Genomic DNA, 25,171 nt, shown 5'->3' with positions numbered 1-25,171 from the left:
ACCTACCTGCTGTTTCCATCAATCACTGTGCCGACAGAGCAGTCTTGTGATATTGTGAAAAGGACATTTCAATCATATGTGAAACACCCTCTTTGGGCGTATATAACCACTCTGTATACCCTACTTCTTTGGTGCCCTTCCTTCCTTCGGGAAGAAAGGCCCCGGGCCATGGTCCTCACATTTTAGCTCAGAATAAACTCACTCAAATTTTCATTTATAGATTAGTTATGGATTATTTTCGTCGACAATTTTCTAGCTGGGGAAATTAAAGTGCAGGGAGCCCGGCTCTCTCTCCATAGGACATATTCAGGAAGAGCTTAATACCCTCCCCAGATGAATTAATACACCAAATCCTTTTGAAAGATTTATTTTTAATTAAAAAATAAAAGTTATCTTAACATATCTGCATGGCAGCTTCAGGGATGGCAACTTAATGAAGCAAGAAAAACGAGGCTTATCAGTTCTTGGGTCACCTGACCATCTTATAATGGGGACAAAGGCACACGTCTTCAAACAAACCAACCTTATTCAGAAACAATTCTAATCACTCAGAACTCCCTTCTCCCAACTCCTTTTTGCCCACCCTCACTCCCCCCCCAACAAAACAACAACCAAAACATTAAATTCTCTTTTAAAACTATAGAAATAAGTGCTGAGTCAGCAAGGAACCTGGGCGTGCTGCCCAAGATGCTCTGCCTCTCTCTGCTTTGAGGACTGGTGGCCCAGAGGCTGGCAGGGAGAGAGCCAGAGTGATCCTCCACCGCGCCACGGTGGGCCTTATGACATGGACGGGCTTCTTGTACCCAGCCCCGCAGCCATCACCCTAGCTGGGGCAGGCAATTCCAAGGCACTGTCTCCCTTCCTCGAGGGCATCCCGTGGCTAAAGCAGCCTTTCAGGAAGAGAAAGGCCTAAGGCAGGCAAGTCTTCCTCAAATGCTTGTGAGGAAAAGGCCAGTGAGACCTGTGGGAGGCAGGGGAACGGTGGATCTCTTCTCTCCCAGTTGAGCAGGCTTTGGGAAGCTTCTCTCTCCCTATTCTCCCTGCCTTCTCTCTTTCCCTCCTTCCCAGTCTCCCCCTTCCCCCAAAAGAGTTGTATTTTAGCTTGATGGCGGGGGTTCCGTAGAGGCTACTGGCAACTCCTGGGGCTGGCCTGGGGGCTCTGCTGCCTCTAAGGGGACGTGGCATGCTTTTGGTTCCTGTGTGTCACAGAGCTCCTCTCCCTGGAAGGGCTCCAGGTGCTCCTGCCTCTGGGCCTGGCTGTTCATCTTCTCTTCAGCTTCAATCTCTTCCGATGTGGGGATGGAGTTCTTCTTGGGACGACCTTTGGGTTTTGTGGGCGCTTCCTGTCCACCTTTAAGAACCTATGTGGGGAAAAAAACGGTCATTAAATCTAGGAAATAACTCCCTCCCTCCACTTTGCTGCTCACACAGCATATAAGCCATTCTTTCCCAACAGCGAAGTCACGGGTTTTGGCGAAAAGTATTCCCGACCAGTCAGCTCCAGTCGACCAAGACGCTCTCATTCTTTGAAGGCTCAAAGCACTTTGAGTCCATATCACACACACTGTCAGTAAATAAAATGATCATAAACACATAGAAAATCCAACTTCAACAATAAGGAAAGAAATGAAAATTAAAATATGAATGCGATATCCAGTTGACAAGTTAAAAGAAAAAGACAGTATTTGTAGCAAGCTGGAAAATAAGCACTCAGACTCTAGTGAGAAAACGTAATTGGCAAAACCTTTTCAAAAGACAATCTGAGAATTCAAATCAAAAAGTCTTAAAATGTACATACTCTTCGACACAGAAATTCTACATAATTTAGCCTAAGGAAGTCATCATAGACTGAGACCATGGCTGATCTGCAAATGTGTTCATCACAAAACTGGTTAAAACAGCAAACACTGGGGAAAAACACCCTAAAGTTTCTGCCATATGATTGGGTAGATAATTATCACATATGCCAAAGAGAAAATACTTGATAACCATTGCAATTACTATAGAGGAGAATGTTTAATGACATAGGAACTATTATTAATGTGTTTTTGTGAAAAACAGGTTATAAACCAGCTTAATTCCATCTGGAGTCTAGACGACTAAACACAGCCCTGTTTGCAGTATCAGGATCTCGGATAAGTTCTAAGCATTTTTCCTTATGTTTTTTCTGTATTTTCTAATTTTTCAACAGTGATCATGTATGAGTATTTCTGTAATCAGAAAAAAAGATGCTACAAAACATATAGTCTTGTATTGTTCGAAGAAGCCGTAGAGCATAGGAGAAAGTGTTGCAGCTCGGAAAGCAGAGTAACTGGATTAAACCCTAACTCTGCTACCTATCAGCTTTGTCTTTGGGAGAGTCCTATAAAGACTCTGAGCCTCAGTTTCCTAATCTGTAAAATGGGGATAATAATACCTTAGCTCACCAACAGCTAATTTATATGAAAGGGCCAGAACTGTTCCTGAATGGCAGATTTCTTCTACCCAGAACAAGCCTCCCAGCCCTCTCACCTGGTTACGTCAGCGTGGACAGTGCTTCTCCCGGGAGCCTCCCCTGGTCGCCCAAGTCTAAGTTAATTGCCCTCCACACGTGCCCTGTGAGCACACTATCCTCTCTCCATCAGAGCACTTTTCATGGAAGGTCGTCACTGCACGTTTACATGCCTGTCCCTCCCACTCAGTCCCTGGCACAGACCAGGCATTCACCAACCTTGAGCAAGTGACGTAACCTTTCTCAACATGCCTTTCCACAGAATTGAAGAAAGATATAAAGCAAGCAAAATAATAGGACCCCAAGTGGCCTTTGCTGATTTCAAGGGCATTGCACATTTATTGTCCCACTTTGTGACTTAGACAAGAATCCCATGAGGTAGGCAGGGATAATTTTTAAAATATTTACATGTTGCTTTGCAATATAACAGACACTCCTCCATTGGCTCTGAACCCTGGCTTGGTGTACTTGTTGGTTTTCTGGGCAGCTGGTGAGAAGGGCTTCAGGACGACTCAGATTAGCACAGATAATTAAGAGTGGGATATATTTTTGCTGCTTACATACCTAGCTTAATATTATTTTCCCCATTTGAACACAAGCTCCTTGAAGGTAAATCCTGCATCTATCCCTTGCTTTTTTGCTCCAGTCATTTAACTTCCAACTAACTTTATATGCAGTTGCTAAACATTTATTGACTCCATCTCCTTCCTTTAAGAGCAACAGAGAACCTCCAGGAGCTAAACTGTAAGAATGAATGAAGTAATTCAATAAACCATAAGTTCTTTATTTAAACAACTTTATCAAGATAGAATTCACATACCATACATTTCATCCATTTATAGTGCACAATTTAGTGATTTTTAGTTATAGTCAGAGAATTGTGTAACTGTACCAGGATGCAATTTTTTTTTAAAGATTTTATTTTTTCCTTTTTCTCCCCAAAATCCTCTGGTACATAGCTGTATATTTTCAGTTGTGGGTTCTTCTAGCTGTGGTATGTTGGAATGCAATTTTAGAAGATTTTCATCACCCCCAAAAAGAACCCTCATATCCATTAGCAGCTACTCCCCATTTCTCTCCTGGCCCCCAACTCTAGGCAGCCATTAATCTGCTTTCTGTCTCTACAGATTTGCCTATTCTGGACATGTCACATGAATGGAATCATACAATATGTCGTCTTTTGTGACTGGCTTCTTTCACTTAGCAGTGTTTTCAAGCTTCATCCATATTGTAGCACGTATCAGTACTTCATTCCTTTTTATGGCCAAAATAGCCATCATATGGATACGCCACATTCTTTTTATCCATTCATCACCTGATGGAGACTTAGGTTGCTTCTACCTTTTGGCTATTGTGAATAATGCTGCTATGAACATGGGTATGCAAATATTTGTTCAAGTCCCCGCTTCACTTCTTTAGGGTATATGCCCAGAAGTGGAATTGCTGGGTCATATGGTAACTCCATGTTCAACATTTTGAGGAACTTCCAGACTGTTTGTTTGGGTTTTTTTGCTTGAGGAGGATCAGCTCTGAGCTAACATCTGTGCCAATCTTCCTCCACTTTATATGTGGGTCATTCCCTCAGCATGGCTGACGAGTGGTGTAGGTCTACTCCTGGGATCTGAACCTGCAAACCTCGGCTGTTGAAGCAGAGGGCACCAGACCTAACCCATATGCCATGGGGCTGGCCCCTCAGACTGTTTTTCAAAGCAGCTGCACCATGTTACATTGCAATCAGCAGTATATGAAGGTTCCAGTTCTTCACATCCTCGCCAACACTTCTTATTATATCTTTTTGATTACAGCCATCCTAGTGGGTGTGAAGTGGTATCCCAATGTGTCTTTGATTTGTCCTTCCTGATGACTAATGAAGTTGAGCATCTTTTCATGCGCTTAGTAACCAGTTGTATATCTTCTCGGGGATATGTCTATTCAAATCCTTTGTACATTTTTAAATGTGGTTGTCTTTTTATTATTGAGTTGTAAGAGTTCTTTATAAATTCTGGATACAAGTCCCTTATCAAATATAAGATTTGCAAATATGTTCTCCATTCTGTGTGTTCTCTGTTCACTTTCTTTCGTTCTTTCTTTCAGTTTTTGCTGAGGAAGATTTGCCCTGAGCTAATGTCTGTACCAATCTTCTTCTATTTTGTATGTGGGTCACTGCCACAGCATGGCTGCCAATGAGTGGTGTAGGTCTGCACCCAGGAACTGAACCTAGGCCACCAAAGCAGGGCACACTGAACTTCACCACTAGGCTATGGAGCCAGGCCCTTCTTTTCACTTTCTTGATGATGTCCTTCACAGCACAAAAGTTTTTAATTTTGAGGAAGTCTAATTTATTTTTCCTTTTGTTGCTTGTGCTTTTGGTGTCATATCTAATGTTTTTCTAATCCGAGATCATGAATATTACTCTTACATTTTCTTCTATGAGTTTTATAATTTTAGCTTTTACATTAAGGTCTATGATTCATATTAATTTTTGTGTATGGTGTGAGTAAACCCTAAGTTTTCAATAAACACCTCCTTTTAGCTGGGAATCTGCTCAGCCACTGTGGTTTCAATTCAAAAGCTGACAACAGACATGAAGGGGACCTCAAACAAGGTATGGATGCTGACAGAATCTAGCTCTGGGGAGAAGACGTCCCTGTATTCCTTTTCACATAAATCAGTATATCTGATTTTGATTTCAGTCAAATTTTGAAATTTTGATTTCACTCAGGCTGTTGAAAGCACCCAAATGTGCCAAGATGGAATTTATATGTTGAAAGCAGCTCCACTCGGTATGAAAGAGGTTATACAAACTGAGTTGCCCCATGTAGTAATCAAGTTAGAAAAGGGCAGGTATAAGGAAGCCGCCTAATTGGCAAAAGAAAGTCCAGCCCAGCAATTAGAGAACACCACCCACACAGCTTGGATAGACCCCACCTGGCTGTTTTCCTACAGCAGGAAAAAAACTCAAAACAATCAGACCATTTTCTAAATGGAATAAAACATTCCAGCCAAGCAATAATTAGGAGATAACTACACTCTTGGCTGCCTTCCGCACTCGACCTCTGGCCCCTGCCTTCCAGCACACCTGAGACATGCAATTATCTCACAGCTACCCCACACCAGGAGCTGCCCATTCGCATGCACCCTGTGGCCCTTCTCCCGGGACCCCTCCTCCTCAATTATTCCTAGGGCCAACTTAGTCCCCTTGGTCCTGGGAGGCCAGACAACCCATTGCATGCAAGGTCACATGCCTCTTGGAAAAACAGCCAGCACACCGTCGACCTTTATTAGCCATGCCTGCTGGCAGCCCTCTTCCAAACTCTCAAACTAGATACTCCAGTGTCCTACTGCTGAGGACGTCAGGACGAGGCCTCTGCTTCCTTCCCGAGCTGCTCAGGAGGACAGGCAGTTAGACTGGAGAGCCCGGCCCGTCAGCGCACAGAGGAACATTCTGCCTCCCCCATTTTTTCAGAGAGGAAACTGAGCAGGCAGAAGTGGTCCGTCCTGGTCATGAGCAAGCCAAGGGCAGAGCTGGGCTTTAACACAAAATCCCTGACCGTTCAAATCTAACACTTCCCAGCATGCCATTGTGCATCGTGTGCGAGGGGTTCGTAAAATGTGCCGCTTTATTTCTGATTCCAATATTTATCTGCAATTACCCAGTCTCCCAGCAAACCCTACGTCATAGACTCGTTAACTGGAGTGTTTTTTACCCTTTTTCTCTATCTTTATCTGCCGCTCTGTGGAACAATGAGCGCCATACCACTGACGGCCGCTTCCACGAAGCTGAGAAGCAAGTTTGGATTCGCCGGCATGAATCTCTTCCCAGCACACTGTTTGGCAGACTTTCTCCACCCGAAGATGGGATGTCCTTCTAGACCACAAGCCCAAATGCTAAGGCACTGACGGGGGAAGGCTGGCCAATGGGGAGCAAGGAGGGACAAACAGCCAGGACTGCTCTTAACCAGAGTCCCAGAAACCTGAAGAATTCATTTTCAGCTTCTCTCTCCTGGCCTCCGAAAGCCTGGATTCTCTAGAGACATGAATTTTGGGGATAGGTAAGTAATTAAAATAATAAGAAGAAGAAGAACAGCAGCTAGCATTGCTTGGCCCTATACCATGCAGCAGGCACTGTTCTAAGCTTTACAGGGATAAGCCCAGTTAATACCACAACCCTGTGAGGGATGTATCAGGCATGTATGATGTGGAAACAGGCACACTGAGGTTAAGTAACCTGCCCAAGGTTACACAGACTAGTAGCAATTTGACAGAATTGCTGATTATCTGGAGACTTTCAGTGTGAAAGACGATGGCGTGTGGTGTGTGACCCACCCAATTCTGTGACCTGGAGAGAAGGTGGTCTCCATGTGGACCCTCTCCCAGAACAGACCTGTATTTAGAGAGCTGAAAAAGACCTCTGGATAATGAGGCACTTTCAGCCTGCTGGACAACACTGTGGGTCCTACTGGAACGAAAGCCAAATAGAAATGGAATGGAGGGTGAGTGTCTCATCTAATGTGCAACATTAAATTTACCCAACCCGCTATAGGTTACAAATGCTGACGGGTAAAAACTAGTCAGAGATGCTATCTTGGTTTTGGCAGCGCTTTCCTTGGCAGCCGTGTGAATAACTCTGTGAATCAAGTGCTAATCTTTTTCCAGTTCCAATTAGGTTACTAGCCTTGAGACATCTTTATTACCCAATTATCTTTTTTTCTTCGTCCTCAGTACCTGAGGAGATAGCCTTCAAAGAGTAGTACCAGGGAAATACAGTGAAGCAATCAGGATCCCAGGAATGTCTTTCTGTGCTGGGGGAGGCAGAATTCAGATCCACAACTGAACAGCATGCTCACATTTTAGCTCCAGACATTCTGAAGCACTTCAAGCGCCCCAAGTACTTCTCTCCCTTCCTTCCACTGTGACATACTTCCCGTCTTCACTGGCACATTTCTACTCATCCACTGAAACCACTTTAGATGGCACCTCTTCTGAGAATGGCTCCCTTCTCTATACTGATTCTGTGCCCTGTTGTTGCCCTGATCACTCTGTATAATGACTAGTTTAGAGGTCTGTCTCCCCCACTTGACTGAGTGCCTTTTTAAATTTTTATTTTTAATGGACAGGTTCATGTCTTGTCTTTGCATCTCCACCGCCCGGTGAAGGTAAGTGCCCAATCAATGACGGCTAACGTGAGCTGAAAGCCTGGCACTCTTGTTTCCTGAAGGGACCTGAATTTGGTTGGCTTTTGGAATGCTCTCTGAGGTTAAATCTGCTAAGTTACTTCTATTTTGTTTTATACGATGTTGATAACCATCAATAAGCAGTCCACCATTGTGCCAGCAGCACAGTGGCTGGTGAAAAACAAGTGACATCAGAGGCAAAGGCACACGCACCGCCCAGGCATTGGGCGGTGCTGACAGCGATGGCAGGCTGTCAATTCCTTAATCATCTGACTCACGAGAAGATTGCTGATAACCAATTTAAACAATGCCTCTGTCACTCAGGAGACATTGATCTCGATGATGATGACTGACGAGGAAGGAGGTGGGTGGTGGAACTTGCACAGAAAGCAATGAAGGGACTTGCCCAAAATCAGCCAGGGAGGGGCAAGCATGGGAATGTGGTCCAGCGTTTCTAACTCTCAAATCTGGTTCTTTTAGAGATCAACCCCACAAAAGGTTTCCAGCATAAGTTTCATGGGGGTCTTAGCATTCTAGAGGTTTTGGAGTGAGTATATGTGTAATTGAATCCCATCTACCCTTCAATTTCAACTACTCCCTGTAACCTTCCCTATTACGTCTCCCCTGAACTCTTATGGGGTTCCAAATCTATAAATCAATGATCAGGACTTAGTTATAATGTGCTCCCTACCTGCTTCCTGGGCCTTGATTCTCCAGCTAGATCATAAATTCCATGAAGGCAGGGTTCTATTTTATTTCATTACTTCCTACAGTGCCTAGGACAAGACATAGCTCACAAGAGACACTAACTATATCCTGGTTGAGTCATGCAGCATATGTGTGTTTGTATACGCAACTGGCATCTCCACCTCACTTCGAGGGCACTTCAGGAGCCAAGCCACCTCCACCTAAAAATCCTTCCATCTCAGGGTCAGATCACCCCAGAGGAAATGATGAGATTTGCCCACAAATTCCTTTCTGGGAATATAATAAACGCTGACTTGAGTTTTTTTCTAACTTTCCCACTAATATTCATCGGCAATTCACTTATTTATCTTTCTCACTGTTAGCAGGCAATAGCAAGAACTAAAGTTCTAAGAAAAAGATTATTGGACAAAAATACAAAATTGAGAAAATGTCTCAATATCTATTAAAAATTATCTACCAACTTTTTTTTTTTTCTGAAAACTTAGTTCCATTTGGTAATTATGAAAAACTTCATATTCCAGCCCTTGAAATCACACCAAGAAATGTGGCTTGTGACCAGATGGGTTAGCAAATTAAAATGTCATCCAGGCAGGCCTGGCCCACCTGGTCCAAATGAGAGACGAGCGGGTCAGGATGATTCAGTGGGGCTGTGCGAAGGGCCCACGTCAGAGGCTGTGGTGAGGCTGGTCTCTAAAGAACAGAGCAGGGCTCCCTCCCACCCTCATCCCGCCCCTCCTCTTTGTCTTTCTTGCCCCTTGTGGTTTACAAAACTGGAAATGAAACACTCAACTACTTTGGAAAATTTAGATTTAACAGTACTTTTTATAAAAAAGGGGGGTGAACTATTACGAAGCTGAGTTCCTCAAAATGTAGAGATGTTTATTCTGGTTCTTTTTTTTAGAGATATTTATTCTAATAAGTTCCTTTAAAAACCAAGGATAGAATGGTCATGAGCCAGGCCCTAGAGCAGCGTTAGGGAGACTGCAGTCATTATACTACGTGCCTCAGAGGGACCGGGGTGCTTGCTGACACACACGTTCCCAGCCCCGTCCTGTGACAGAGAATTGGAATCCCGGGAGGGGCCTAGAGTTCTGCATCTTACCTGCTAGGCAGATTACTCTGATGCGCACACAGTTTGAGAATCACTGCATTAGCGGACACACAACTACAAGAACAGATGCGCCCTACATGCCATTATAAACAGAGGACTGACTTCTATTCTTAGCTGTCGTGGGAGGGCGAAGGAAGTGCTTTGAAAAGGCTAGCAGGTGGGATTAAAGCTAGCAACTGAGAAGCTTGTGGGCTTTCTTTTTCTTTTATTTCTAAGGAAACTGAAAAAGAATATCCTTCTGGTCAGGAAATCCAGGTCAGGAGGAACGGCTTATCCTTCTGCTCAGCCTCCCTCCCAGACAGCATCTTAAGAGGCCTTCCAGTCTCTGGAGCCCAAACCACCACACGGTCCTTCCTGCCTTCTTCCCAGCCCTGTAAGAATTCTTTTGCCGTCATGATGGGCACGTGGATAGACTCACTCTCCTCTTTCTTACCATTTTCTTCCATTTCATCCTGCGGTTCTGATACCAAGTCTTCACCTGCAGTTGAGTGAGTCCCAGAGACTGGGCCAAGTCCAACCTAGAAGGCATGAGATACAGAGGAAGGATGAGGAGGAAGGGAAAGGGCAGGAGGGAGGGGTCCTGCTGACTAGCTCCAGGCACTGCTGCTACAGCTTGGGCCCCCCTCGTTAAACCAATTCTACCCCCAAGAGCTTTGCTTTCCTTCCAAGAATCCCATGGATGAAACTCTGGGAAGCTAAGAAACAGATATGCACGCCCAAGGACTGTCTACATTGGACCTGCAAAAGATTTCTGAGCCTGCACTGCAAAATCCTTTTCCTGTCCTGACAGTCCTCACTCTGATCCTGTACAAAATGAAGACTCTGACCCAAAATCCAAGCTGAGAAGGACAAGCAAAGCCATATTTTCCTTACTGGAATCTCACTCATCACTCCAGATCCAGCTCAAGTCCCATTTCTTGCGGGTGAGCCTCTTGGGCTCCCCCAGCTCACAGAGATTGTCTCCTCACACCCTCCCACGGGTCAGCCATCACCCGGCTGCCTCCATGTTCTCAACTGGTCTCATTGCTTCACATGAGTTATTTATGCCTCCCTAACTCAAATGTAAGAGCAGAGTATGTCTTGTGCCTCTTTTATAATCACAAAAGTGCCTATCACGTTCTAAATCCAGAACGAGGACTAAAAAAACATTTTGATGGATTGACTCATTCATTGTCGCTGCCCTAAATTATTATAATGCTGGGTTCCAGAAGAAACATTAAATCTGGGGCCCCTCCTGCTTCCCATTCTACTGCTAACTATAGTTCTGCATTTCTCTGTAGCCTCTGAAAAGTCCTGAATGTCAAAGCCATTCCTGGCAAGTGTGCAGTTGGAGGTAATTCCAACAACACGGTAACCTTTTCCTGAGCAGCACAGCCTCCCAGGCTATGTGCTAGGTCCCTGATGGCTGCTCTCTTCTTTACGCCTTTCACAATGCTGTGAAGGAGGTGTAATTATTCCCATCTTACAGATGAGAGATCTGAAGGTCAGAGAAATTAGCTCTCTCAACAACCAAGGCCAAATCCTGTCTACTACGTGTTTTGGTAAATAAAGTTTTACCAAGACACACTCATTCGTTTACATACGTCCATGGTTGCTTTCATGCTACAACCTCAGAGTTGAGTAGTTGGGACCGAGAGCATACGGCCCACAAAGCATAAAAGGTTTACTGTCTGGCCCTGTGCAGAAAAACTTTGTTGACGCCTGGAGATGATCCTACAGTAAGAGGTGGAGCCAGGATTCAAATCCACTTACATCTGACTTGTTCGCCTCCCTCCTGTATAGGAGCTCACCTCCACCTACCACATTTTTGAACAAGTTAGATCTGTCCAAGGGAAGCTCCTGCTCAGGCTTTCATGGAGAAAATGCACGATGCTACATGACAAGGAGTAGCAAACAACCTGAGTGGAGCCTATGAAATGAGAAAGGGAACCAGGCTTCAACCTCAGTCTCAAGACTGTAAGTGTTAACCCATGTTGCCAAGAAGCCCAGGTCTACCTGAACACTAACTGAAGACCATCTCCTTGAGCCAACATCAGCTGCCTCCCTGTGGTTCCAACCCTGGGCACTGAAGCAGTGTGGACTTCTAAAGCAGCAACTTGGGACAAGCACCCTTGATACAGCTCGAGCAGTGACCACCACTGAAGGTCCCAGGTTTCCGAGGCTCGCAATCTGTGGATCTAAGGTCCAATATCTCACGCAAGCCTGCACAGTCACAAACCTGAGCCATGGGGACTCGCAGGTGCGAGTGCTTAGCTGCAACTTTCTCTACCTGACGAGAAACGAGCAACATCTCACCATCAGGAAGACCGATGGGTAGAGGCAATGAAGGTTCCAGGTGCAGCTGGCTAGCCCCCTGCTTTGATGAGAGTGCACAATTTAAATCTATAATCATAAAAATAGTCTTCCTTCAAGGGACTTCAGAACCTGTCTTAAATCTGCATTCACATATATCTGGTTGTCCAGTAAAAGGGCTACTGGGAGCTGACAGTTTTATTGAAAGTGATTCACAGACTGAAGCTAATAAATTCCCAGCGCCAATAGCACTTAGCTCTCCCCACTAACGAAGTACTTCTTCCCAAGCAGCCATTCATTAAGAACCAAGAACCCAGGGGGCTATCCCACAGACTTCTGGTCTCCCAGGTCTCCCTGGAGACAGGGCCTCCCCAGGGTCCCACTGTGCCTTCCAAGCCTGGTTCACCTGAGGCCATCAGGTGCATTAGTCAATGGAAGTTTCAGTTCACAGCTCTGCCACTGTGTTAGCAAATGGTGTGAGCTCACTTGGGAAAAATGCACCCTTGACTCACTCTGGCTACAGAAACACGCTTCACTGTCATCAGCTTTCTCTCATTACCTGCCACCGTTACAAATTCTCACTTCCCTGCATATTCGCTTAAATGGGGTCACCTAGGAAACTGGAGAAACAAACAAAGAGGAAAAGGGAGAGAGCTGTGGGAGGAGGAAGCGCTCATGGCCCTCGTCACGTACAGAGGTGAGGAACATCTGAGAGGGCGGGTTAAGGTAGCAGCTTCATGCCAGCCAGATGGTGTCCTCCTCCCCAGGCAAGTGAATCAATCCTGTGTAGGTCACCTGAGAGGTGCCTGGGCAGGTAGCAGGAAGCACCAGGAGGTTTATTAGGAACTAGCATTTCTGTTAAAAAATTCTCTGACTTCTAGAAAATAAGCTTAAAATTTTGCCCATGCACGTTGAAGCTTTTTGATATATCACCACAAAATTCATAAATCATGCCCACTCCACCTGGTTGCCCAGGTACATGAGGTTCTCCATTACATGCTGAGGGCACCAAAATAGCCGTTTAATACCTAGAGATCTCATCTACTAATCCCCAATTCACAGACCTGTCTCCACTATCCACCCGAAGGCACCCCAAATGCTCAAAAAAGAACTCACTCTTTCCTCCCCAAACCCACTGCGTCCTCAGCCTTCCAACTTCAGTTAATGGCATCCTATTCACCTGGTGGCCCAATCCAGAACCACAGAATTCTCAGCTCTCTTCTCTCTTCCTCATGCCAATGTCAACTCTGTCCGTTCCATCTTCAAAACTGTTCTCCCATGAATTCTCTCCTCTCTATTCCCACTGTCACTATCTTAATTCAGGTCTTCAATGACTCCCGCTGGATTCTCTCCTAACTGGTTTTCCTGCTCCATTTCTTCCCTCTTTGATCAATCTTCTATGGTGCCACCAGGGCGAGGAAACTAAAATGTAAATTCTGGCCATGTTGCATCCAGCTCTTAATGGCTGCTGATGGGTGGCCTAAACAACAAAGTCCACATTCTTCAGCCAAGCATACAAGGCCCTTCCCACCTCTGCAGCCTCATCGCCCCCCACACTCCAATTCACGCCTGAAGCTGGAGGTGTCCTGACCACCTGCAGTTCCCTGCATATGCCCCGCGAGGATGCTTCTGTGCCTTTTGTATGCCATCCCCTCTGTGGAATGCCCTCTGCCTGCTGGAATCAAAGCTCTTCTTAAACACTTCCTCTTCTGAGAAACCTCCCCGTACCCCATCTGACACACTCAGCAATATCTTTGTGCTCCTACAGCCCTCGGCAACACACCAGCCCAGTGCCCAGCTCCCCGCGCTGTCGCTATTGCAGTCACCGCCTTCCCCATGGTCTCCTGTAGAGCAGGACTCTTGTCTGTACTTTCCAGACCCATAATCCCTGCCACAGTGCCCGGCACGCAGAGACCCTCAGCCAACAGCTGATGAGTGTTTAATTAATCAAATCAGCAAACAAATTCCCGTTTAGTCAGTGATTTGCAGGCTCCTCTCACTTAAATTTTTATCAAACAGCTAATAAAAAGTGGAAGAGATGTGTCTGAGTTTCCGTTCCTTCTTGTTTAATAGGGCCGGGGTCAAACCTGATGTAGACAAGGCAGTGAGCAAAAGAAGAGGAAAAGTACCTGCAAGACCCTCCTAATAAAGAGATCATACATTCCTCAGCCATCTCCAAAGCGAGTCTGAAGGAAGAAGGTAAGACACACGCTCTTGCATATTTTGCAGTTAAGATACTAAATTAAAGAAAGAAGGTCTTGAATTGAGGCCTGTGAGTAAAGCAGGGGTCACAGCCGCCCTCATCTGGATCTCAAAAGGGTTTAAAGAAGGGACTCTCATCCAGGTCCTCCTTGATCTCAGCCAAATGGTTCTGACTTGAGACCCATCAAATTCACAGGACATCTGACAGCTCCTCAACCTGATCAACCCAGCCCTTTCAGGCAGGAGCCAGGCCGGCAGACTGAGCCGGCTGGGAGCTGGAGGGTAGCGAGAAGACTGAGAAGATCGTGGGGCTCAACTCCAGACCTAGTCCCACTGCATCTGCTCCTAAGTGTAAGTGGCTTTAAAAACCAAACTCGTTTCCCAGCTGAGAGCCTGGGCAGCCATTTGCTGACCTTTACCTTGCTTGTTAGACTGGAGTAGTTAAATTAAATTAGGGAGAATCAGAGAGGAGTCTAAGCTCAGCAACAGGCAGGCTCCTGGAGCGCCATGCGATGAAGTGGTGAGGGCTGGGTTCTGTTACACCAAGGCTGAGCTTACGTGGGCCAAGGGATAGATTCCTGCATCTCTCCCACTGTCCTGGTGGCTATACATCCCACAGCGAGAGCCAAAGGAATCTCTTCTGCCCAAGGGCCTCACCTGTGGACGGTTCCCTCCCCGTGTCCTCACCTGTCTGGGGTGGACAAGTACTTCTGCTTCTGGAACTTCTTCTCTAGGCCCATGAGCTGCAGCTCAGTGAAGATGGTGCGACTCCGGCGGGGTTTCTTCTGCCGGGGCGTGGGCTGCTCTGTCTCCGACTCGCTGCTGCCCGCAGCCTCGCCGCCCAGGGCCTCAGCAGAGGCAGCCTTGGTGGCCACTGGCTGACAGGACAATGCCTGGGCGATTCCCGGGGTGGCAGGGACCAGGTGGGAGATGACCGTGGGCTGTCGGGTGATCACTGAGAGGAGAGGATATGCCCGAAGGGAAGCGGGGCCTGGAAGACAAACAGGGAGGCAGGTCACACAAGGAGCAGGGGTGGAAGGAGGCTGGCGGCCCTCGGAGGACCACTTTCTGAGACCTGTCTGACTGGCAGGGGCTCCTGATCTCAGGAGGTGCAACGCGAAGAAGGAGAATAAGAGGCAACTCAAGGCCTATAACGGCTGGGTGGGCAGGAAACAGGCAGACGTGCTCAGCCTGGTGTGGGAGAACATTCAAGTCCTCCACTGCCAGACAGGTTCCTGCAATTCCTCTGGCTGTAAGTGAATCTTTCCCCATCTCTCCCTTTTGAGCCCCGAAATTCTGGTTTCAGAGATATGGGTCAATGGGATTGATCAGATAAAAAGAGGTAGTCAGATAAAGCTAGTAACACATAAGAAATCCAAAATAGATTTGTAATATACAAAGTGCCTCAGAACCACCTATGATCTTCATAAAAATACATGGTTGCAACTATAAATTCTTCCTGAGAAGTCTATAGACCTTGAAATCATAACATTTTTCAGAACTGGAAGGATGCTTAAAGGTTATTTAATTCAGCACCCTCATGCCAGAGACAAGGAAACAGTCCCAGGACGGTTAAGGGACTTGCCTAAGATCACAGACTAGGAGCAAGCAGATTCAGGAGTCCGAGGAAGTTCTTCCGGCTTGAAGCCCAGGGCTCTTCTCACATCATGAGCCACATGAATACATCATGTAGAAGAGGGGGCAAAAGGATTTTAACCCACATGAAAACTCAGATCCAGTATGACTAGCTGCTCCAGCACTCTGTTAAAGAGGAATCTGAGGCTGGGCCAGAGCCTGGCTGAGGAAAGAGAGCTGTGGTCGATTAACAATGTCTGCCATGGCACGCAGAAGGGAAAGGGGTATGGTGGCATACACACTAGTTACGTGCCACTCCTGCTTGAAGAATTTCAAAGCAAGAGTACTTTTCTGTCCGAGAATCTGTTATGTCTTTAAAGTTCAAATAAAAGAGCTCTTCTCTTTCATTATTCAATAGTATCAGGTTTAAAATGTCATGATCATCATCTATGAAATCATTTTCTCTCTCTGGGCCTCAGTTTTGTCATTCATATAGTGAGTAAAATAGATAATTTTGAAGAATCCTTCAAACTCTAAAATACTGAGGCCACAAAAGTACCTCTCATCCCAAACCCATCTTGATATCGGATGAAAAGAGAGAAGACTCAAGGGCTGCCCTCTGGGACTCAGTCCAGCCCTGACAGCTCACTACAAGGGCGAGGCAACCAGCACTCACACCGGTTCTCGGTGAGAACTGACCAACATCAGAGAAGCCCCAGGTGCTACTTGTGTTCTAGCTCTCTCCTCTGGGTTGGCATTTCTCCTCTTGTTCAGTCCCATACTTCTGTCATAGTTATTAATTAGAACAGGTAACTTCTCTTGTTCTTTGACTATACTTCTAGAAAAGCCCAGTAGAAACCACAAAGTTGCTAAATAATAAATCACCAAGTGCTATGACTTCCATGAACTCTCCAGCCAATGCTAATGCTTGAGGTTTTGTGTTGTGGATTCTTTTTATGAAAAAAAAAAAAGAAAAGATCTTGGAATGATATTTTATAGCAAGAAAACTTAGGACACCTGGGCCAGTGGTTCTGGCTCCCCCAGCAGACATTATGAAATGCTACTTCTTGAAAAAAAGTATCTGAAAGCTTCTCATACAGGCATAAGATATTTCTCATTTCACGTTGCTTTACTCCTTTAATTCTGCCATTTCTTTAAAAAAAAAAAAAGTCTTTCTTTAGTCAGCAGGCTAACTTATACTCTAGAAACCAAGACACTTATCAATATAGGAAGTGACCAGTTACCTAACCATAAGTAAGGCTTTTAATCACCAGAGTTTGAGCTTTCTCTTTTGAAAGAGAGTCAAATATTCTTTTGCTTAACATTGAATAATATTTTGGAAGGGTGGTAACATCTAGTGTTGGCAAGGAGATGAGGAAATGGGCACTCATATATCATTGGTGAGAGTGTAAGACAGCATAATCTTTTTGAAGGACAAACTAAGCAGTATCTATGAAATTATTGACCAGCAATTCCACAATGCGAGACCCATTTGCCTATGTGCACAAAGATATATGTATAAGCATATTCACTGCAGATTTGTTTATAATAATGAAAAACAGGAAATAATCCATATACCTATCATAGGAAAAGGGTTAAATAAACTGTGGTTCATCTACAGTGTAACTGCTAGTGAGAACTCTCTACATAAACTAATAGACAAACGACATATAAGTTAACATGAAAAATATCTAAAATGTATTACTGAGAGAAAATTAAGGTATAGAACAATTTGCACTATCATAAAAAAATATGTGTGTCTGCATTTATAAACGCATTTCAAAAAGAAGTCCAGGAAGTTAGTCACCAAGCTATTAAGTGATTACCTCTGGAGGAGTGGGCGTGAAAAGGAACCTACATGTATTAATCTAATCCTGTGTTCAACCTTGCTATAAATGTTTATTGAGCATCTACTATGGGCTGTACTCTGCTCTAGGAGCTGGGAATACAGGACTGAATAATATGAAGTCCCACCTTCATGGAGCTTACATTTCAGTCAGGGAGGCAGACTGCAAACAAATAAGCAAATAAATATATGATGTCAGGTAGAGATAAATTCTACGAAGAGAAATATAGCAGATTGTGAAGATGGGGCAGGTAAGGAGGAGGGCAGGTATTCAGACAGGGGAGTCAAGGGAAGGCCTCTACAGAAAGGGCGATGCTTCAGCAGGGAAGTGACTCAATGGAGAGGAAAGCTTTGAGAGGAGAAAGGAAGAGCACCCCAGGCAGAGAACCAGCTCATGCAAAGCCCTAAAGTGGGAATGAGCTTGTGCTCAAAGAACAGCAAAGAGGCAGGGTGAGCAGGGGGGAGTCACACTCTGCTGCAGTCAGATCATAGGGGGTCTCGGAGGCCAAAGCAAATAACTTGGATTTTATTCAGAATGTGATAAAACCCCCGACCAGACTCGAGCTGGGGAAGGATATGATCTGACCTATGTCTTTAAAATCCCTATGGTGACTGTGTGGAGGGCAGACTGCAGGACGTGCATGGAAGCAGAGAAATAAGTCAGGAAGTAAGGCAATATTCTAGACCAGAGGCAACCATGGCACAGGGGCAGAGAGGCAGCAGCCGCAGGAGCGAGAGGTGGTCAGGGGTTGGGGCGGACTTTACACCTAGGGTTCAAAGAACTTGTAAAGGACTGGATGTCGGGTCTGAGAGAAAGAGAGCTGCCATGTGATGCCTGGGTTTGGGGCCTTAGCAAGTAGAGGAATGACAATGTCATTTACTACGATGGGAAAGACTGGGCGCAGAGCAAGATTAGGTGGGAAAACCAAGATTTCTGTTCAGACATGGTGGATGTGTTGAAGAGGTATGGGATAGACCAGTCTGGAGTTCAAGATGAGGTTGGGTTGGAGACACAACCTTGACTCATGGAAGTACATGCGGCTTTAGACTATAGGATTGCAAGAGGTCACCCAGAGAGTGAGTGGAATAAAGAAAGAAACAGATCCAAGGACTGAGCCCTGGGGCACACTGACGTCTACAGTCATAAAGAGGAGGGGAAGCCGAGAGGATGGGGAAGAGGGGATGGGATGGGGAAGGAGAGGAAACCACTCTCCCACGGCAGCCCAACACCTAGACAAAGCTTCCGTGGTACTTAACGTTTCACTACAAGCATGTGTCATTTTTGTAATTTAAAAAGTAAGAGTTGGACTAAATAAGCTTTAAGTTTTGCTCTCATTCTAAAGTTTTAATATATGTTCAAATTTTCAGAAAAGAATTATGATTTATTGACCCTTGAACTCATGAATAGTTAAAAATTCTTCTAAAAAAACTGGGCAACCCAGAAATCCCAGCAATGCAATATCAAATATGTTTGCTTTTATGATGCTGCTAGTAAGACAAACACTGTGGGTATTCTCCCGAGCAGAGGGGACTCTCTCTCAATCACCTCTGAACCAAAGGGTCTAAGGAATTTTCTCCCTTTGTGATAGAAGATGTTTGAGTGCTCATGCTAGATAGAATCATATTCTTTCTTTTAAAATAAAAACTGTTCAATATGGAGAAAGGTAGCCTTTTTAATAAGTGGTGCTTGAACAACTGGATAGCCATACGCCAAAAAAAAAAGAGAGAAGAACCTGACCTATGCCTCATAAACTTATTTAAAAAATCAAGTCAAAATGGATCATAGATCCAAATGTAAACATAACCTATGAATTTTTACAGAAAACACAGGAGAAAATCTTTGGGTTAGGCAGAGAATTCTTAGCTATGACACCAAAAGCATGACACATAAAAGAACGAGGTGAAAAACTGGTCTTCATCAAAATTAACAACTTTTGCTCTGCAAAAGATACTTTTAAGGGGCTGGCCCCGTGGCCGAGTGGTAAAGGTCACGCACTCTGCTTCAGGGTTTCACCAGTTTGGATCCTGGGCGTGGACCTGGCACCGCTCATCGTGCCATGCTGAGGCAGCGTCCTACAGAGCATGACCAGAGGGACCTACAACTAGAATATACAACTATGCACTGGGGGGCTTTGGGGAGAAGAAGAAGAAGAAGAAGAAGAAAGAACATTGGCAACAGACGTTAGCTCAGGTGCCAATCTTTAAAAAAAAAGATACTTTTAAGAAAATGAAAAGATAAGCTACAGGATGGAAGAAAATATTTGCAAATTGCACACCAGACAAATGATTTGTATCCAGAATACATAAAGAACTCTCAATGTTCAACAATTAAAAAATAACAATAAAAAATGAGCAAGGGGGCTGGCCCCGTAGCTGAATGGTTAAGTTTGCGTGCTCTGCTTCAGCACGGACATGGCACCGCTCATCAAGCCATGCTGAGGAGGCATCCCACATGCCACAACTAGAAGGACCCACAACTAAAAATGCACAACTATGTACTGGGGGGCTTTCGGGAGAAAAAGGAAAAATAAAGTCTTTTAAAAAAAAATTGAGCAAAAGTTCTGAACAGACACTTCACCAAAAAAGATATCACATGAAAAAGATGCTTAACATGGTTAGTCATTAGAGAAATGTAAATTAAAACTACAATGAGATACACCACTACACATCCGTTAGAATGGTCTGAAATTTTTTATAAGCTGACAGTACTGAGTGCTGACGAGGAGGCAGGGCAACTGGAACCCGCATACACTGCTGGTGGGCACGCGAAAGGGGACAGCCTCTGTGGAAAGCAGTTTGGCAGTTTCTGGTAAAGTTAAACATACAGATACCATATAACCCCGCAATCTCCCTCCTCTAGGTATTAATCCAAGTGAAAAGAAAACATAGAAACCTATATGCAAATGTTTATAGTGGTACTATTAGTAATTACCAAAAACTGGAAACAATCCAAATATCCTTCAACTGGGGAAAGATAAGTAAACTGTGGTACATACACACACGGAATACTATTCAGGAATAAAAAAGGAGCAAACTATTGATACATGCTACCTCATGGATGAGTCTTGAATGCATTATGGTAAGTCAAAGAAGCCAGACTCCAAAGGCCGTATAATTCCATTTATATGACATTCTGGAAAAGGCAAAACTAGGGATGGAGGGCAGATCAGCGGTGTCAGAGGTGAAGGGGAGGGGAAGAATTTGACTACAAAGGGCTGACACAAGGAAATCGGGGCAGTGATAATGGGACAGTTTTGTATCTTGACTGTGGTAGTGTTTTCACAACTTTACGCATTTGTCAAAACTCATAACCAAACACTACAATAGTGAATTTGTACTGAACATAAATTACAAATAAGTTTTTTGTCAATAAAAATTTTAACTGCTATTTTGTTTTTATCACCAAAGTAACACAATTTCTTATAAAAGAAATTTAAAACAATTCAGAAGTCCATAAAGTAGAGGTCTCCCCTCACAGCTTTCAACCCCAAATCTTAGAGACAAACTCCCACAATTATTCCTATGTCTATACAAACATACATATGTTCCAAATCTAGTAAGATGTGTGCTAATCTATTGATACATACACAGTTACAAAATGTTCATTTTGTAAAATATAAATATCTCTTTATTTTTTCTAAATGGATAGCCAAAAATCCCCAAACCATATATTGACTAGTCCAGTGACTTAAAATGCCAGCTTTAAGATACTTTAAGTTCGCAAAGAAGTGAAGTTGGGATTTGTTGTTCATTAGAATTCTGGGAGTTGGCTGGGCAATTTTGGTCACCAGCATTCTGAGAATCCCCTGTTCTCTAGAAAAGCAGCCAAGCAAAGAAGTGCCCCCCGAGGGCCGCCCTCTGTGGAGGTGGTCACAAGTATGGAACAACAGTGCGCTGCTACGTGAAGGCAGTGGGTGTGCAGGGGGAGTAGGGGCTGAGAGTTGGGGAACCATGCCGATCAGGGGAGGGCAGATTTTCAGAGGCTGCCATGAGCCTGCAACTTCGGGGAGAGTGAAGGCTCTTTAGAGAGGATTTCTGAAAAACATTTTAGGGGGTATACTGTGTAAAATCCAAGAATAGACTTCTTTAAGAAAAACTAAAGATCGTCATGTTCAAGGTTTCTGTAGTCAGATTTTCTTTGTTGTCTTTGAATATAATTCTATACATACACTGAGCCATATGGAGCCCTAGAAATAGTTGGGTTATATTATGTATACCTGTGTCTGTTTCTGCACTCTGTTCTGTTCCACTGAACTAATATATGATCCTATTACAGGACCATTCCACTGTAATTATTGGGCTTTTTAGGGAGTTTATTATCTAGTAGAACAAATCTCTCTTTATTCTTTTTACAAAATTTTCTTGGCTAGTATCACTAATTTATTTTTCCAGTTGAATTTTAGAATCAACCTGTTAGTCTCTAAAAATCAAATCCCACTGAAAGTTTATTAGAATTATACGAACCTTATAGAGTAATTTAGGGAAAGATGAGATTCTTTTTTGATGATTCTGTCCTCTGGTAGGTTGAAAGCAATTGCTGTTATTTAAAAACGGTTGTTGGAGATTTATGCAACTTGGTTCTATAAAGCTTAAACCTAATGAAAACCTTCATTTAAAACAAAAACAAAAACAAAAAACTTCTGAAAAATGGTAGTGATTTAAGGCAGCATCCTAGTCACCGAAGTCTATAGTTCAGGAATCCTGCTCCAGTGTTCTGGTGACAAACTGCACTCTCCACTGCTGGCTGAGGGCACCTTCTTGTGTTGGAAGCTCACACGCAAGGCCACTGTGATGCTGATAAATGTTGGCGGGTGTCAGGAGGATCGCCACGATAAATAAACATAATTGCAGCGAAGCACTGTGTTGAGTTTTTGGTAGTTGATGTGTGTCTCTGGTTGGGAAGGAACAAGCACGGGTGGAATAAGAGCCAGGGCGGGTAATGTGTGTGCTGCAAAGGCAACACAACGGGGAGTAGAGAAGTGAGACAAAATATACTTTAGCCAGCTGCTTGCTGTCTTTTCTTGTTTTAATATATGACCTGATTTTCAACAAAATAACATTGGCCCAGAGCTTTAATTTCACAAAGCACTTGCACACAACCATTTCATAATTTCACAAAAGTAACGTGAGATAGTCTAGCCAAATATTTATATTTTGGCTAAAAATCAAATTAAGGTTTTAAAAATAGGGGAAAACATAAATTAGCACATACATTAGGGAGCACTTTGGTTACTGAGAAGGCAGATAATGTATAACACTATGTATTAAGTATGTCTTTCTCTTTTCCTGAGAATTATCACTATGTGAAAATGTTGACTGAAGACAGCTGGCCTGTACCCTGGATCATTTACATACACTTGTGAAATTCAAGCACATTATCTGCTACTGAGAGGGAGTAATGACTGCAATAAACCAAAGACATTGTTTAAACAAACAGACTTTAATTGATAAAAGAAGTATAAACATGACCATAATGAATGCATTTTCTAATAGTTGTTTCTCTTCAGCCAATCCCCCGCACCAATGTTTTGCTGTAGGATGGATATCACATAACTGTGCGTATTGTATACTTAGAAATAGTTCCCTGCCAAATGTTTGGCCACTTTGAGAATCTGTTTTTGAATTGGAAAATCTGAGTACATGAGGGGTAGGCTGATATGGAGGGACATCCCAGAGAGCTTGGGGAGATATGGAACATTTGCAGGCTAAACAGAGTATTCTTCCACCACACTGATTCTGAAAACTGTCTGTAGGCTCATGCATGTGAACATGCTTGGGCCAAGCACAGGCATGGTCCAGGGTTGCTGATTCCAGGCACATCTCTCAATGTAAGTCCTCCTTCATGGCAGAAGCCAGTCCCCCTCCAGCTCCAGCTGTACCAGAAACTTAAGCGCAGAACCCTCAAAGGACAGTCTTTGCTCCTACACATCTGTGGGCTTCTCTTCCATTCCTCCAACATACCAGTCCCCAAATTGACTCTCCACAGCCACATTTCCGGTTGACACAAGCAAGGGTCAAAGGTCTGAGTGGATAAGAATCTCTAAGCTGCCTGCCTGACTGATTTACGTTCCAGGAATGTGTGACCCATATATCCGCAGAAAGCTTCAGAGGGACACGAGCACCACACACAAAGACATGAATACAGACGTGTCCAGCTAACCTGAAAGAGAGACTCAGTGGAACAACTGGGTAGCTCTGGCTGAATTTCCTGGGAAAAATCATAAAACCACCCACACCGAATTATTCCCATAGGCTCACATACCTACAAATTGGCTGGTAATTTTGGGTAGTGGAAAGAATAGGACCTCTACCGTTGACTTGTGGAGTGACCTTGAGCAGCTTACCACAACTTTCTTAATTTCAATTTCCTCTTCCATAAAGTCAGGCTAATAACAGTTCTCCCTTACAGATCATTGTGAGGATTAAATGTATTAACATACGTGAAGTGTCCAGTGGGCATTTAACTGCTATTAGTCCCCTTCCTTTCCTCCTTTCACTTTAGTTGGTTGATGCTCTTCTCTGTGAGTGAGCCAAATTAAAATGTGTGAATTTTCTTATCAAGAAAGCAGACCTACTTGTGAAATAGGCATGTATATCTTCTTACTATATGTGCATTCATATGCAAAGCAAGGTTCAGTGAACCCAAAGTCTAACAGTTTCTGTGTGCCAAATGGAGGTTTTCAAATGCCTTCAGCTATGTACTGAGACTGACAGCAACAAGAGAGCTAAAGGAAATCAGTGAAACAGCTAAGCTGGCCAGACATCCCTCTAAAACTATCAAGACTCCAGAAATAACTACTTTGGATTTGCAGAACTGTATAAAAAATTCACAAAACAGCTTAAGAGTCCCAAAGCCTAGCCCTTTCCCAGGTCAGTCATAGGCAAAGAACGATGAAGCTGGCGAGACACAAGACAGGACCAAAGTCAACTTCTGAAAACCGCAGGGAAAACAGACATGAGGTGGTTAAAATGACTTCACCCTGTGTTATGCTGAAAGTGGGCTAAGGAAGGACTGAGCTGAGGGCAGGTGGTAACCAGACATGAAAGTTCAGTAATCCTTTGTCTATATGGATAATCTGTAAGCATGCAAAAGAAGGGCACAGAGGGAGGAAAGGAACTAGAAAGAGGCTCTGAGCGGCCTTTTAACTTTGTGATACACTAAGTTTCTAGCCCAGCAAGAGTTGATGAAATAGATCCACCCTTTACAGGTTATGGCTCTGTATGGCTAAAGAAAAGAGAAAATGTTTTAAGAGGCCAACTCAAAGGCTGATACAATGTCTCAGCCATTAACTACCTTATTAAAAGGGGGAGGGGCATTTTGATGAGTTAAGTGTAAATGAATTAGAAACATATGGAATAAACTTATTCCAAAATCCATAAGAGCCTGCCATAATGTAGTCTCTGGAATAGGCATCTAGCTAAATTAAAAACTTAAGAAGTTTCATAGAGGTTGAAAAATAAAAATAAACAGATGGAGTGGGAAGAAAACAATTTGTGGATCTGCAAAAATGAAGAAAGTCTGGCAATAAGCAGGGGACATCAGAGCAAACCTAGTAGGCTGACTGCATCACACCATCTTTTCAGATTCTTGATTTTGCAAAGAGACAGGCTCAGTCTTATCACATTCAACCTGCAATGTCATCAGAACTGTGGACGCCCACAAAAGTGCTGGGCTATGCTGGGAGCTAAGTGAAATCAATTAAGCTATCCTGGCAGACAGGTTTATGGACCTTCCTATCCTGCCTAAAATGTCACACCACCCAGATGTGGTC

At 44.0% G+C, this 25,171-nt stretch overlaps 1 protein-coding gene across 1 annotated transcript in view; it reads right to left on the bottom strand.

Annotated features, from left to right (window-relative positions):
• Positions 1 to 351: 351 nt before the first annotated feature.
• The window catches only part of BARX2 (BARX homeobox 2), a 68,011-nt gene continuing 43,191 nt past the window's right edge, over positions 352 to 25,171 (bottom strand). Inside the window, exons 2-4 of the mRNA XM_046686246.1 lie at positions 14,666 to 14,969; positions 9,918 to 10,002; positions 352 to 1,361 (exon numbers count right to left, since the gene is read on the bottom strand). Coding sequence (XP_046542202.1) covers positions 1,098 to 1,361; positions 9,918 to 10,002; positions 14,666 to 14,969 — 653 coding nt within the window. The 3' untranslated portion in view covers positions 352 to 1,097. The remainder of the gene's footprint in view (positions 1,362 to 9,917; positions 10,003 to 14,665; positions 14,970 to 25,171) is intronic.

This window comes from Equus quagga, chromosome 14 (genome assembly GCF_021613505.1).
Source record: "Equus quagga isolate Etosha38 chromosome 14, UCLA_HA_Equagga_1.0, whole genome shotgun sequence".
NCBI classification, from domain to species: Eukaryota; Metazoa; Chordata; class Mammalia; order Perissodactyla; family Equidae; genus Equus; species Equus quagga.
Note: the sequence above shows the minus strand (reverse complement) of the source record. Positions and strands in the feature narration are given on the sequence as shown.